This window comes from Podarcis filfolensis (genome assembly GCF_964270895.1).
Source record: "Podarcis filfolensis genome assembly, chromosome: 2".
NCBI classification, from domain to species: Eukaryota; Metazoa; Chordata; class Lepidosauria; order Squamata; family Lacertidae; genus Podarcis; species Podarcis filfolensis.
Genome location: NC_139605.1, coordinates 3,152,457 through 3,168,552, shown reverse-complemented (window position 1 = coordinate 3,168,552; position 16,096 = coordinate 3,152,457). Strand labels below are relative to the sequence as shown.

The 16,096-nt window shown below is 44.5% G+C and overlaps 1 protein-coding gene and 1 long non-coding RNA gene across 2 annotated transcripts in view; one reads left to right on the top strand and one right to left on the bottom strand.

Moving 5' to 3' along the window:
• LOC310757463 overlaps window positions 1-16,096 on the bottom strand; it is a 253,294-nt gene that overhangs the window by 46,315 nt on the left and 190,883 nt on the right. The gene's annotated exons all lie outside the window — the stretch shown is intronic.
• LOC310758070 (vomeronasal type-2 receptor 26-like) lies at window positions 588-7,666 on the top strand (the record flags this gene model as incomplete). Its single annotated transcript, XM_083604008.1, has 4 exons — window positions 588-1,540; window positions 3,651-3,878; window positions 5,682-5,808; window positions 6,756-7,666. Exons 1-4 carry the CDS (start codon window positions 797-799, stop codon window positions 7,664-7,666), a joined length of 2,010 nt encoding a protein of 669 aa, XP_083460134.1. The 5' UTR covers window positions 588-796.

Sequence of the window (16,096 nt, the reverse complement as noted above, 5' to 3'; positions counted from 1 at the left end):
CAAACAGTACTTCTGTCTTGTCAATCTGTTAGCTGCCATCCATCCTCCAACCGCCTCCAGACACTCACACAGGACCTTCACTGCCTTCACTGGTTCTGATTTGAAAGAGAGGTATAGCTGAATATTAGAGGTAGAACAGAAATATCACTTGGACAGTGCTGGCATGTATATAATTTCTCCCCCCAGGAAAGGACCCACAAAGTACTGGCAGCTCCTCTCCTTCTTGTATGCCATTCAAGCGATCAACCAGAATCAAAAGCTGTTACCCAACATCACCCTGGGCTACAGCATCCATGAGAACTTTTTTGATGGAAGGGTGACCTATGATGCTTTGCTAGACATGTTGTCAATTGGGCAGCTGAACTTTCCAAACTACAGCTGTGGTAAACAGACTAACTTACTGGCTGTTCTCGAAGGGTCCGACTCTCAAAACTCCATCCAGATTTCAAACGTGTTGGGCATCTATAAAATCCCACAGGTAGGAATGGAGAGAGGTATAATAGCATTATGATATTGGCAGTCTTAATTTCAACTACCCTCCTGTTGATCCCTAGCATCAAATTTGCCTTCTTTACGGCTGCCACAACCTTCAAGGAAATCACTGTTCCCACCAAAGGGTCCTTGCACTAGACCTTCCTCCTTCCTAAGACCTTCCCAATCTCATGTTGGGCTTAGAAATATTGAGGCTTTGATCTGAAATCAAACAAGATACAAATCTTCCTTCTCTTCCCAGGTCACTTATGCTTTTGTCTCTCATGTTCTGAATGATAAGAGGCATTTCCCTTTTTTCTATCGGATGGTCCCCAAAGAAGAAGCCCTGTACCCAGGGATTGTCAAGCTGCTCCAGCACTTCCGATGGACCTTGATTGGCCTCCTTGCACCAGACACCGACAATGGAGAGAGGTTCCTGAAGAGCTTGACACCCGTGCTCATCAAGAGCAGTGTCTGTGTTGTCATCTCACAAATCATCCAAGGACTGAATACAAATGGAGTATACATGCCTCGTCTTCCATTCCGCAAGTGGAGGCAAGTGCATGTATTTGTTTACTACGGGGAAATGACTTATTTCTTAGATGGACTACTCATTATACAACAGTTTTTTGACACAGTGATGAAATTCATTGTTGGGAAAATCTTCATCACAACAGTTTTGTGGGATGTCACCCTGGAGCTGATGTATAATGACATATCTTTCCAACACATCCATGGTATATTTTCCTTCTTCACTGAGACAAGTAAAGGGGCAAAATACGGTGATTTTCTACCCTTTTTCTTTGGTATTAAGAAGTTTTGGGAGGGTGCTTTTAATTGTTTCTATTTAAAGCATGCATTCTCAGTGAAAGGCCGGACAAGATGCAGAGAGAGAGGGAAACTGGAGAGGCTTCCCCAAGATGATCTGGAAAGAATCCTCTCTCTAGACAGCTACAGGATCTACAACACTGTGCAAGCCGTGGCTCGTGCCTTAAATGCTGCATATTCATCTAGATCTAAGCAGAGGGGAACTGAGAGAATGGGATTTCAAAGGCTACAGCCATGGCAGGTATTTTCTTTCCCTTCATAGACATCACATCTGAGCATGACAATCAATGTAGTGTTGCAGATATTGAATATTGTGCAGTTTGAAACGATTGGAAGCATAAGAACTGGAAGCATTCATTTCCTTTTGGAAATGAATTATTGTCCAGGCCCATAGAAATATTATTCACTCTTTACTCACAGAACTCTTTATAACAGAATGAGAACATCATTCTGTCCAGCACAGGCTCGGGATTTCTCTCTCTCTCTCTCTCTCTCTCTCTCTCTCTCTCTCTCTCTCTCTCTCTTCCTCTCTCCCTCTCTCCCCCCCTCTCTCTCTCCTGCCTTTCAGCCTCCAGGCTATTTGCTTTACCTTCTGGAGAGCTTCCTTTACATATTGACTCTATTGAATTTTGGAGCCAAAGGCAAAAGGGCAAAAAGGAGATTTTGCAACCCAATACCTTCATCACTTGATCTAAGGTTACAACACTTGAATGCTAGCTAGCAGAGAAGAGCAACCAGTTAGTTAATCTTAATCTCAGCAAGAGCCCAGAGCCCTTTAGAAAAAAAACTACTATGGAAAAAACCCAAAGTTTGCAAAACACATTACCCATTTTCCATTTTAAAGCTGCCTTAATACATTTACTGTTTTCATTTCTGTTTGCTATTCTTACTCTTGCCTCATTGCACAGCTCCCCGAGCAACTGCTCCCATCATGTGCCCAATTCTCTTTTCCCCATAAGTTGGAATTATTTTTGGCAGGGGAGATGACATTGATCAGGCTGTCTCTAATCTCTATTCCTTTGACACCCACTTGTCTCTGCTTTGGCTCTCTGCTCCCTCCACGAAGCTCCTGCCTTTCCCTGCTGAAGCCCATATTAGAGATTTCATTCAGTTTGCCTTGAAAGGAAAAACAAACCTAATTCACTCTTTCTGAAACAATCCAAGGGGGCAGCTTCCTTCAAAAACATGCTTACTAGGAGAAAATCACACAGAAATGCTGAAGAATCCAGATGAGCTTTTTTTATTATTTAAAAAATCCTTCAGAAATGTGGAGAACTGAATTTAAGATTGGGGTTTGTGTGTGAGAGAGAAAACTGTATGAACCAAAAGTGACAAGATCCCTCCATTTCTATTTGGGTCTGCAACCAGCACTAAGCAAAGGGGAAGTGGATTGTCAGTATGCTTCTATTATTATTATTATTATTATTATTATTATTATTATTATTATATAATTGTAATTAAATTTTCAATCTAACAATTCCAAATAAACATTTTACAAACTCTAAAATATCCGATGACTTCCCTTCTTTTATTTCCATGGTTCATTTTACATCTTATACACCCCTGTATATTTTGCTATAACCATTCAAATCAGTTTTCTCCTTTTACACCCATCAAACATTATTTACGGGGTTGAATTTGTCTTAATGCTGCCACCGTTTTCAGCTGTATACTGTTATTTTCCATATATTCAATTGTAGGGATATCGCGGAGTGGGGAGTGGGGTCCGGAGGGAGCACACTTCCCCACCAGCAGGCAGCCACGGTCTGCCTGCACGCGTGACCTTGGGGTGCAGGGAAACCCCCCCCCAGACAAGCCACAGCTGTCTGGTACATCGTTCCACCTCTGCATGACCTTTCGCGATCTCAGCAGTTTGCGGTGTCCTGCCTGTAATCCTTTTCCATGAGACTTTTGTCTCCTACGTCATACACTGTGCAAGGGAAAATGACGCTGTGGAACAGGTGCCAAAATAGCTTCGTACCACCCCACAATCTCGAGACGGAAGATATGTAAAGGTCACAGCCCAAAAATGTATCTGCCTGGCTTGCATATTTGTCTCAATAAAAAGAGGCTCCACTGGAATGGTAGTAGCTTGCTCGCTCGCTTCAGACCACCTGTGCGCAGCTTGGGCCTTCACTTCATTCAATAAATGCTTTCCACTCTTCTTTCAATGTATCTTCTTCTTGCTCTCTTATTCTGCATGTTAAATCTGCAATTTCTGCATATTCTGTCCACTTAAGTTGCCAATCCTCTTTAGCTGGGACCTCGCTGACTTTCCATTTCTGGGATAGCAAAACAGGGGCCTATGCTTCCCTTTATTCTAAATGCTCTCATCTTTGCTTCTGTTCCAGCTCCACCCTTTCCTAGGAAACACCCAGTTCTACAATTCTTCCATGGACAGAGTGTATTTGGATGAGAACGGGGAGCTGGCAGCCGACTTGGACATTGTGAACTGGGTGGTGTTCCCCAATAAATCCGTCCTCAGAGTGAAGTTTGGGAGTATCGACAGACAGGGAACCCCAGACCTGAAGTGCACCATCGACCCGGAGGCCATTGTGTGGCCCAAGTGGCTCAATCAGGTGACGGGGAGTGGGAATGATGCCTGTCATTTTGCTCTCTTTTCTATGAGCTCTAACAAGTGCTCCCTGTTCTGTGGGCTGCTGCCCTCTGTTGCCTGTCAACTCCAGCACTGGGCCGTTGTTCCAGATAGTTCCTACAGCTCCTCTGCTCAGCTGGGTGCCAAAGGAGGCTTCCTGCTAAACTGTGTGAATGGGGAAAGGGGGGTTCCTCGCTTTTCTCTTCTTGCATGTATTTTATCAGTAGTGAATAGCTCATGGCCCATATACAGAACTTTATTTAATGGAGGTCCTTTGTTTTTTTCTGAATTTAATCATGAATCATTCATGTAATGGACAGTGATGGGAAATACTTAGTTTCAAGCTATAGTCTAGATGCTACAGCAGATGAGAACATACTATGCCTCAAACAACAATTCTCTTTTTTATTTTTTATTTTTTATTATTGAAATCTTAAAAAACAACATCAAACAATAGCATCAGAAAAGAAAAACAGAAAAGAAAATAAAAAGAAAAAAAAGAGGGGGGGAAAAACAACATCTATAAACATAAAACAAACAAACTAACATAACATCACTCAGTTGACTTCCTTCCATCTCAGTTTAGGCAAAATAAACTCATATCCTATCTGCAGTTATATTATATCAGCTCTTTACATCGCAGGTTTTAAATTCCGCCCACTGTGATTTTGGTAATACCTAGATTAATTTCAATGTAACTTAAAAATTTACTCCAGTCGTTCGTAAACTTTACATTTTTTTGATTCCTGATTTTTTGTGACATTCTTGCTAATTCTGTATACTCAAATAGTTTCGTTTGCCATTCTCTAATAGTGGGGATGTTTGAGGTTTTCCAGTTTTGCGCTAACAAAATTCTGGCGGCCACCATTGCATATTGAAAGAATGTTTGGTCTTCACTTTTGATCTCCTCTCCTATCATACCTAAGAGGAAGGCTTCAGGTTTTTTGGGGAAGGTGTATTTCAATATTTTTTTCAATTCATCATAAATTTGTCCCCAAAATCTTTTCACTTCGTCACAGGTCCACCACATGTGAAAGAAATTACCTTCTCTAGTTTTACATTTCCAGCATGTGCTGTCTCCGGTCTTATACATCTTCCCCAGGTTTGCCGGGGTGATGTACCAATGATACATCATTTTCTCCATATTTTCTCGGAGAGCAGCACATGCTGTAAACTTTCTTCCAAAGTTTTACCCATCTGTCATACTCCAGATTATATCCAAGGTCTCTGGCCCATTTGACCATGACTCCTTTCACCTCTTCATCTTTAGTTTCCCAGTCTAACAGTTGGTTATACATTTTGGATAGAAGTTTAGTATTACTTTCTAAGATTTCCACCTGGTACCTGGACTTTTTTTCACTCATCCCTATTTTTTTATGATCATACCATAACGCATTAATTTGGTGAAATTGTATCCATCCAGTTAATTTGTCCTTTAACTCTTCATACGGTCTAATTTTCCACCCTCTTTCTGATTTAACTAGGAGATCTTCGTATGTCCATCTTTCACATTCCAGATTTAACTTTTTAGTTGTTAAGATATCAATTGGTGAGAGCCACCAAGGAGTGTCTTTTTCAATAAGCTTTTTATTCCTATTCCAAACTTCAAGTAACGAGCCTCTAATGATGTGATTAGAGAAGCCTCTGTGAATCTTTCCTTTATCCTGCCACAGATAAGCATGCCAGCCGAATCTGATGTTAAAACCCTCTAAATCCAGCAAATCCGTGTTTTTTAAAATGGCCTCAAAGAACAATTCTCATTGACGCTCTTCGTCTTTGTGCCTAGACCCTTCCTACTTCCAGGTGTGTGGAAAGCTGTCGCCCTGGATCCGTCAAGGTGATCCAGGAAGGGAAGCCTCTTTGCTGTTATGAATGTCTTCCCTGTGCAGAAGGGACCATCTCCACTCAGGAAGGTGGGTGACTCCAATGGAAAGGCTGGCCTTGGGGAAGAGAGAAGGGTTCAGTCAGGAATCTCTCAAAACCATTTCTGGGCAGGATCAGGCTGGTATGCTTCATGTGTGGGAGAGAACTGGGTGGTTCAAATCATCATCATCATCATCAATCTCTTTTTATGGTTATAGTTTACGATATTGTTCTAAAATGTATCATCATCATCCAATATATATATAGTAAGCTGATTGGGAAAGGAGGATATAAACATGTCAATCACTAAATGCCTGCCCAGCCATATCCCACTCCTTAGCCCTATGACTCATCACTACTCCAAAAAATACCTTTGATCAAATGTGAAGGAGGGAAGTCTAAACCACGGAGCCTCTTAGTCTTGCTGATCGGAAGGTCAGCAGTTCGAAACGACGCGACGGGCTGAGGTCCCGTTTCTCTGTCTCAGCTTCTTCCATCCTTTCCCTTTGCACCAGAAGCAGTTGAGTCATGCTGGCCACATGACCCAGAAACCTGTCTGTAGACAAACACCAGCTCCCTCGGCCTGAAGCGAGATGAACGCTGCATCCCATAGTTGCCTTTGACTAGATTTAACTGTCCCAGGGTCCTTAAGGAGGGAGATTGTTATGGACCTAGGGTAGATATTAGACTTCTGCACAGACCCCTGATCCTCCTTTTGGCCCTGGTATAGGGGGCTCCAAGCAGCCCAACCTGCCAGAGGCCAAGCTGGGAATCTCTAGCCCTGGAATCTGTCCCAAATTTCTTCGGGGTAGAGCTAATGTTTAGAAAAACCTAATTAAATACCTGTAGTGATCTGTGGCTGTCCCAGACTGACTTGGTCTACAACTGAATCTCTCCCAAGAGGCTAGATACTGCTCAGGGCTTGGCTGAATCCAGAGTAGTAGACATTTCTCTCTCTCTCTCTCTCTCTCTCTCTCTCTCTCTCTCTCTTTTGCAGATGCAGACCATTGCCAAAAATGCCCAGAAAATCAGCATCCAAACAAGAACCGAGATCAATGTGTGTTCAAGCATATCACCTTCCTAGCCTACGAAGAATCTCTGGGGGTTGTCCTACTTTCCCTTGCCCTCCTGGGGTCCTTAGCCACAAGCTTTGATTTAGGAATCTTTATTAAATACAACGAAACTCCCATAGTCAAAGCCAACAACCGGGACCTCTCCTACATCCTCCTCGTCTCCCTCCTGCTTTCCTTTTTGTCCTCCTTCCTGTTCATTGGGAGGCCAAGGAAAGGGACCTGCCTTCTCCGACAAACAGCCTTCAGCATCATCTTCTCTGTTGCTGTTTCTTCTGTGTTGGCAAAAACCATCACTGTGGTTCTGGCCTTCCTGGCCACCAAGCCAGGGAACTCAGTGAGGAGATGGCTGGGGAAGAGTCTGGCCAACTCCATTGTCATTTCTTGTTCCTGTGTCCAAGTTGTCATCTGCATGATCTGGCTGGGGATCTCACCACCATTCCCAGACTCTGACATGCACTCCCAGCCTGGGGAGATCATCCTGCAATGCAATGAAGGGTCTGTGGCCATGTTCTATGGTGCCCTTGGCTACATGGGCTGCCTGGCGGCCATCTGCTTCACGGTGGCTTTCCTAGCCAGAAAGCTGCCTGGGGCCTTCAATGAAGCCAAGATGATCACCTTCAGCATGCTGGTCTTCTGCAGTGTTTGGGTGTCCTTTGTGCCCACCTACCTGAGCACCAAGGGGAAGTACATGGTAGCCGTTCAGGTCTTCTCCATCTTGGCCTCCAGTGCTGGGCTCCTGGGCTGCATCTTCATTCCCAAATGCTACATTATTTTGCTGAGACCTGATCTGAACACAAAGGAGCACCTGACAGCAAAAACTAAAAATAGCACCTGATTCTTAAAATATTATTTTTCAAGAAGGTAGGGAAGTGAGATTCTTGAAAAATGATGTTTCAGTTTAAAAAACCATTACCCTCATTTGATCATGTAGAACCAACCAACTTAATGGAAGTAGTTATGAAATTTGGATCTGGCTGAAAATTTGTTAAAACTTAGATATAGATCACATAGATCACAGGGAATTCACATTACCAAAATTTTGTAATTATTCTTGGAAGGGAACAAGGATGTCCACTGTCACTCCTGTTATTTCTCCAAGTGAATCTCCAGCCCCCGGCTCTCTCACTTCCTCATTCATCATCACCTCCTCTGCGGGTGCTGCTAAGTACCCTCTGTGTTTGAGCTCTTTGCTCTCCTACTTTTAAGGCTCGCTGGGTTCTGGGAGATGGTGGGTCTACAATGCTTTCTAATGACGTGTCAGCCAGGTGTTGCTCTGGCTCTCCCATGATTTCCCAACTTTCCCCCTCATCTGCCTCTGAGCCGTGACTTCCGTCAAACCCCTGTTGTCAATCTATACTGTCTTCTTCCTCTTCCTCCTCCCTGGGAGGGTCAGGATGGAGAGGTGGGCTCCCCCATTCCTCCCCGGCCCTTGGTCATCTTGGTCACTCTCCACCCCATACCTGCCAACTCATCAATCTCTTCCTTAATTTATGGTGCCCAGAACTGGACACCGTATTCCAGGTGTGGTCTGACCCCGGCGGAATAGAGTGGGACTATTACGTCCCTTGATCTGGACACTATACATCTGTTGAAGCAGACTAAGATTTCACTTTTATAAACTTTATGGAACTGTTTAGAACTTTTACAGCTGCCTGGAACTTCCAAAACTGTGTTGGAGAATCACGGGAGGCGGGAGCCATCCGTACTCCAGGCACCAAGAAGCAATCAGGGTGCGTAGCGCAATCAAAGTGGTGCGGGAACTTTATGATCCTTGTGTTCAGGACCCTTGTGTTTCTGGGACCCATAGATGGCTGTGGGGACATGCAACAGACCACGCTTATAGAGAGTTTGCATGAAACCCACAAAAATGGTTAGCTCCATTGGGCCCTTAACTTTAGAAAAAGGGGGAGTTTCAGGGAGCATGTGGAAGATTGGGGGAAATCAAAACCCATTCCTCCTGATCAGAATTGATGAGTTGATGACCACTGTAAGCAGATGAAAACATTAGCAAGATTGCAATAACACTTGTAATGTAGCAATTGCTATGGAGAAAATGGAGTGATGTAAAATATGGACTATTGAACAGTATGCAGTTGAACCCATGGAGGGGAAGCTGCGAAGTCCAAAGATTTGGAGAGATCTTTAAATATAGATATGTATGGCTGTATTGTTATAATCTTATACTTGTAAAATCAAATAAAAACTATTAAAAGAAAAGATTTGATGAGTTGGTTGTGTTGAGTGCTCACAGCCCATCCCAAGCAAAACATTCAGGTTCATTGGGCCCTTAATCCAAAATGGGGGCTGAAGGGGCCACATGGGTCAGGGGTACTTGAAACCCATTCCTTGTGACCAAGAACAAGAGGAAATTCACATAGGGGGTTCAAGCAACCCAGCCTGAAAACAATATTAGGTTCATCCCTTTCTTAAACCAAAATAGGATTTCAGGGGCCACTTGGAAGTTTGGGGCGCTCTAACACAACCCTTGGGATTGCAGGGGGATGAGATGGTTGTGCACAACTTGCCACCCTCAAAAATATGTTTGTGGTGACATTTAAAACTAGCCCGTTTGGGGTGTCCTAAAAGCACGAGGGAAAGAAGGAAGAGCACAGCCACTTTTCATTTGTGATGTAGGCTTTTTGCTCTATCCCTCTCACTGTCTGCAGCTGTTTAGGGAATTGACAAGACAGGGGATATTTTATGCACCAGACTTTTCAGACTCAGTGCGAGAAATTATGAATCTCTGGAGAAATCCCTGGGAAAAATAAGAATATTTATGAGGTGGGGAAGCATCGCCCTGGCAACCTTCTGGAGTCTCTCTGTGGCTTGAGGAGCAGATGCAGAGCTGGAGAAAACATGTTTGCAAGAACACAGAGAAGCAGCTGCCCTGTTTTGACATGGGCCAGCATAGGGTGGAAAGGTCAGCTTGGATTTTAAATAGCAATGCACCTTTCGTTGGGGTCAGGACCTATATATTCTTTTAGGATGTATGCAAATATATATACGCTCTACATAGAGTATCTACATCTGGACACTGTGAACTCATGAAACCCACTCCCTTTACAAGGAGATTCTTATTCTTTATTATTTATCGAGTTTATTTACCGTTGTATACATAGAGTTCTCAGCGGACTTCACAGAAAAGATCACAACATATATAATCAGAATAAAAACAACAACCCAATAACACCCACCCCCCGAAAGGAGCCACATTTTAAAAGGGTATAGGATGTCAATCAGGTCAACCAAAGGCCTGGTTAAAGAGGAAGGTTTTTGCCCGGTGCCTAAAGGTGTATAATTGTAGCACCCTGCTTGTGGTTAACGCTTAGCTGGAATGAAATATTCAACGCAGCAATAGAGAAATTAAAATAATAATTTATTTGTCAGACAAATAAATGTGAGGCACAGTGGTATATGGTTACCAAGCTCTGGCCTGCCCTTCTGCCATTATGGCCAGCACTTACATTTCCTCAATCCAGCCCCCTTTCTCCTCCCTTTGGCTGCCTCTGTCCAATCAGCCTGGTTGAAATTCCTATTGGCTGTTTGCTAGAACCAATCATAAAAGATACACCCATTTCCTATTACCTTTTATGGGAGACAGAGAGCTATATTTTCTTCTATTCATAAATGGCAAATAAGTAGTCATATATCTTACATTTACCTCGACCAGGCACCTTCATTACCAGATAACCTTTGGCCCCTCTTGCCCTATTCCCTGCAAAACAGATGGCTAATGGTTCTAATTTTTATCTTAAACAGATATTTTGGGTTCACCTCCTCACACACCATCTATGAAAGATCTCCTTCTTTGGAGGTCTTTAAGCAGAGACTGACAACCATATGTCAGGAGTGCTCTGATGGTGTTTCCTGCTCGGCAGGGGTTTGGACTCGATGGCCCTTGTGGTCTCTTCCAACTTTATGATTCTATGATTCTATGAAATAAGAATCTAACATTTCTTACTTTCTAAATCCTTTGCATAATTACATTTAAGCCAATATATTTCATAACATATATAGTTTTTTAGAAGAAAGGGAACTTAGTAAAAGCTAAGCTAAATTCTAAATTCTAAAGATTCAAAGCAGTTTCAGAGAGCTGCTTTGCCTAGTCCAGTTGCTGTTTATTTGCCCTTTTAACCTTATGAAAATGTGGCTCAAGTCTCTAATGGGAGGCACAATAATTATTACTATTTACCAACTCTTAATTGTGTTTTGCAACTTGATTATTCTATAATTTGTATGGTCAGTGTGACCTTTTGCTCCTAGCCTGTAATTTCCTTTTACAACCTTGAGGCACTGCTATAGATCAGGGGGGGCCTTGATCAAGAAGATAACCAGCTCCCAGAGTATGGTTTCTGCCTGGCATGAGAGATACAAACATTTACAAATATATATATTTTTTAAGCTCATTTTAAAATACAATTCTTGATCAGATGCCTCATCATGAAGGCGCCAGGCAAACTTCCCTGGCAAGAGCATTCCACAGACAGGAAGCCACTGCAGAGAAGGCCCCGTTCTCGTGTTGCTGCCCTACAGACCTCTTGAGGAGGAGGCACACGAAGGAGGGCCTCAGAAGATGATCTCAGGGTCCCAGTAGGTTTATATGGGAAGAGGCGGTCCTTGAGGTATTGCAGTCCTGAGATCATTCTGACATGCTTGGATCTCCACATCCCCCAGGCCATCTTCCCCCTTACCAGACACATTCTCCACTAACAACCTTCCGCACCATCTGAATTATCACAGAAACTTTGCCTACTTGCACATTCTCTGAGGTTTACAAAGAACTCCAAGGATTTTCAGTCATCCCCACCAAACAGAACTTTATTTCTCCAATACAACACAACTTAAGTACAGGCAACTCGCCGTTTGGGTCATCGCACAGCAGCAGTCATGCAAAAGCCCATTTTGCCCCCCCCTTGTCTTCTGGGTCCGAAAATGACGTGTGGGTTGCACACGCACGTCAATCTATCGCTCGCACGATGGTTTCCACTTCCATAAGAAAAAATCCTTACTAAAATACTAAATTTCATAGCGTAAGTTTTGACCTGCTTATCTCCCATACAGCCGTAACATATAATTCATCTCTAACAGCAACAGCTTGGAAGGAAAAGGAGGGGGGAATCAATGATGAAGTATTTAAATTACATCTTTAAATATTCCCTCATTGCGAGAAGTGAGGTTACAGGGAACCAGACAGAGGGCCTTCTCGGTAGTGGCGCCTGCCCTGTGGAATGCCCTCCCTTCAGATGTGAAGGAAATAAGTAGCTATCTTATCTTTAAAAGACATCTGAAGGCAGCCCTGTTTAGGGAAGCTTTTAATATTTAACGCTGTATTGTTTTTAACACTCGATTGGAAGCTGCCCAGAGAGGCTGGGGAAACTCATCCAGATGGGCAGGGCATAAATAATAATAATAATAATAATAATTATTATTATTATTATTATTATTAATCAAAATTATGTATAAGTAAGGCATCTTTTCTATCTACACTGATGTCCCTATGATGAGCTTTCTACCTGAACAATCTTCCACATTTTCTACGCTAACATCCTTCTGAAGATTTCTTCTTCTCTAGTAGGATTTCTGTTTATCACTGAAACTTTTTTCCATCCTTCGTGGGCTTAGTTCGTTCAGGGAATCATAGAGTCGGAAGGGCCTGGATGGTAATCTAGTCCAAACCCCTGCAATGGGAGAATCTGAACTAAAGCATTCATGTTAGGTGGCTGTCCAACACTCCAAGGAAGGAGAGTCCACAATCTTCCAAGGTGAGGAAGTCCGTTCCACTGTCAAACATCTCTTACTGTCGGAAAGTTCTTCCTGACATTTAGTCAGAATCTTCTTCCTTGGAACTTGAATCCATTGGATCTGATCCTACCCTCCAGAGCAAGAGAAAACAAGCTTGCTCCATCTTCCATGGGACAGACTTTTAGATATTTAAGTTGCTCTATCACATCTCCTCTCAGTTTCCTCTTTTCCAGGCTACACATACCCAACTCCTTCAACCGTTCCTGAGACTTGTTTCCAGACCCTTCATCATCTTGGTCGGTCTCCTCTGCGCATACACTCTTCTTCAATTGTGGTGCCCAGAACTGGACACAGTATTCCATGTGTCTGCTGACCGAGGCTAAATAGAGCAGTACTATTCAGCCTTGGTCAGACCACACCTAGAATATTGTGTCCAGTTCTGGGCACCACAATTTAAGAAAGCCTCTCCTCCTTACAGAGGGGAGGAGTTGTGAGCGGGAGCTGTTTCCCGTGTCGGCAGGGGGCGTTCCAGCCCCTGCCCAGCTGGCCCGGCTGTCACATTGCGCCCCCTGGTAGCCAACCAGTCAGGTGGAGGCTTGGGGGTGGGGTTTAGCCGCTCAAATGCTGCAGCGGCAATGCTTCCCTTTCATTGCGCTGCTGGTTTTCATCACATCAGCCACACACCATAGCTTGGTTCTTGACCTTGCTATGGACCTGTGGTTGGTTGCCTTGGTTGCCGAACTGGCTAATTGGCACCAGCCACTTGGTTTTTCTCCTACCTCGTAGCAAATCGTCACAACTTTTTGGATATTGGCGGTTAGGCATTGGAATATGTTTGCGTATTGGAGGGCAGGGTGTGGCCATCGCCTTCCTCTGCACTTTATGGGTAGTCCGCTAAAGGAATCTGGCGGTCGTGGATCCTGTCCGACGCCCTTGTGGTGGCTAGGGCCATGGCACGACCCCCGGTGACATCAGGGGGAGCTTACAGTTGTATTTGCATCAACAGGCTCCTCCTACTGGTGGTTAACCCTTGTTAGACTCACCCCTTCCTGTTGTTTTATCCAGTGCCTAAGCCAATACCTCTCACATGCTGTAATCAATAAAGTTGTGGCCTCTTTTATTCCATTAACCTAATAAGGTGAAGGAAAGGATTGGACCCTGATTAATAAAATACACACGAGGCTTGGCCAGCAAGACTCTGGGAGGAAATGCCAATAATAATCTGCCACACCCTGGCCCAGGTCCCTTTTATTAACAAAAGAACTCTTAACACAGCTATTGTAAGAACCAATCAGATTTCCTCTGAGCATTTCAAAAAATCCCCCACGTGGGACAAAGTCAGATCACAGAAATCCTTTTAACTACAAAGAAACTATTTCCTACTTGAGCATGCATATGTGGTTAAGCTAAACAAACAGGAACCAAGGAGGAATGCATTTAGAAAACCCAGAGATCATAAACCTATAGGAAAGAAAAATAGTATTTACCATCTCCTTGTGGACTCTCTTCCTGGCCCTTAAGATTTACCTAAAGATTAACAAAATCTACATCAAAGCTACTTTCTATCTTTATGTTCTGAGGATGCCCGGTGAAGCAACTGGTCTGTGTTTTAGAATGCTATATGTGACTGTCAGGCAGTGAGAAAATGGCAGAGGTGCAGAGGCTTGTGGGATTCGATCAGAAATCCTGTCAAATGGCTCAAGCCCAGTCAAAGCAATGCGTTCATTGCTGACACAATGGCTTGCTACATTTTCCATAATTCCTCATAGCAATCCCACCTGACCACCACAATTAACTGCTGGAGTCATGTTGTGTGGGGGAGAGACACCGCATCCTGACACTTTCATCAAGGTGCCTCCTGGGTAAGCTTAGTCGCCATGGAATAAGAGAAGAGGTCCTCTTGTGGATCAGGAATGGAAGTTGCAGGAAGCAGAAAATAGGTTTAAGTGGATAGTTCCTTCAAATGGGGGGCTGTGGTGCCAGATGCTCTTGACCAAAAGCTCACAAGAACAATCTGGCCACATCATGTTGCACCAACGAGATTCTGGACCAGACCCAAGGGCAGCCCCAGAAAGAGTGCATTGCAGCAGTCCAGCTCCAAGTTTTCCAGTGCTCCAGTGGTCAGGCCATTCCTGTTCACATACAGCCCTAGAGGACACGTGGGTCTCTAGTGACAAAGGCGTATCCAAGAGTACCCCCAAACTATGCATTTGCTACATAGGCTTAGGAACCAAGGCCATTATTGTTAAAATGAATTAATTGTAAGTAAAGAACCCTTTTTCTGTACCAGTCGGAATCCTGAGTATTTTATTTTACCTTTTTAGTCATGCTAATGTGTGAATGAGACCGATTTTGAGTGGTGCCATGGCTGTTGCCCTGTGCCATGGAACATATGAGTGGGCCTCCCTGCCTCCACCTGCCGCCAGGTAGGAGAACAAAAGCCAGAGTTGTCTGAGTGGGTGGAGCTGGAAGCAGGATGGAAGTTGGACGCGCAAAGACGTGCATGCTCTGTGCTGGATTCAAAGCAGTGACTAATGCAGTGCTGATGCTCCGTGGAGGATTAATGCGGTGAAGCCCTACTATCTATGCTCAGGTTGCATACGCAGTGGTACCTCGGGTTAAGAGCTTAATTCGTTCCGGAGGTCCCTTCTTCACCTGAAACTGTTCTTAACCTGAGACACCACTAATGGGGCCTCCCGCTGCCGCCGCCACGCGACTTCTGTTCTCATCCTGAAGCAAAGTTCTTATCACGAGGTAATATTTCTGGGTTAGCGGCTCCTCCTGGGCTCCTGCCTTGGAGGAGGAGAGAGCGGGGCTCCGCTTGTGCTCGGCTTGCCAAGGGTTAAAAGGCACAGAGCTGGCTTTCTAGAGAGGACAGGAAGTGGAGGCGTGGGGGGGGGGAGCAAGGTCCTCCCGAGCAAAAGCCCCTCCCTCGCCATTCCGTCTCCCTCTCTCTCTTGCAAGAGCTGCCTGGGGGTGAGTCTCGCCTCCCTCTCCCTCCGGGTGCGATGGGGAGAAGGGGCTGCAGGGGAGGATGCCTGGGGGGCTGGTCAGATCATGCATGGGGGGCGCCAAGCCGGGGGGGGGCGCGGGGGCCAGGGCTCTGCCCCGCTCTTCTTGCTTGCCCCGTTGTGGAGGGGGAGGGGGTCTTGGAGGGGGGAGCCTGCAGAGAGAGCCCTGGAGTCTCGATCAAGAGCTGAGGAGGAGGAGGAGGAAGGGTGGTCTTCCTCTTGGCCAGCATCGCTACTGTGTCTTTTCTCCTGGCAGAAACTGCTACATTTTTAGCAGGGCGATGAGAGCGAGATCTCTTATTATTGGATCGCTTTTCTAACGTAGCTCAGCTTTTTTCTTTCTTTAATCAGTTTGGTCGTTTATACGGATGTCAGCCTCCAGGACGTACTTTGTATACCAAACTATATAGGAAACTATATCTGGTCTAGGGAACTATGCCCCACAAATAACTCAGAGATGCATTTTCAATAAAAGCACACATTCTGCTCATGTAAAAACACCAGGCAGGTTT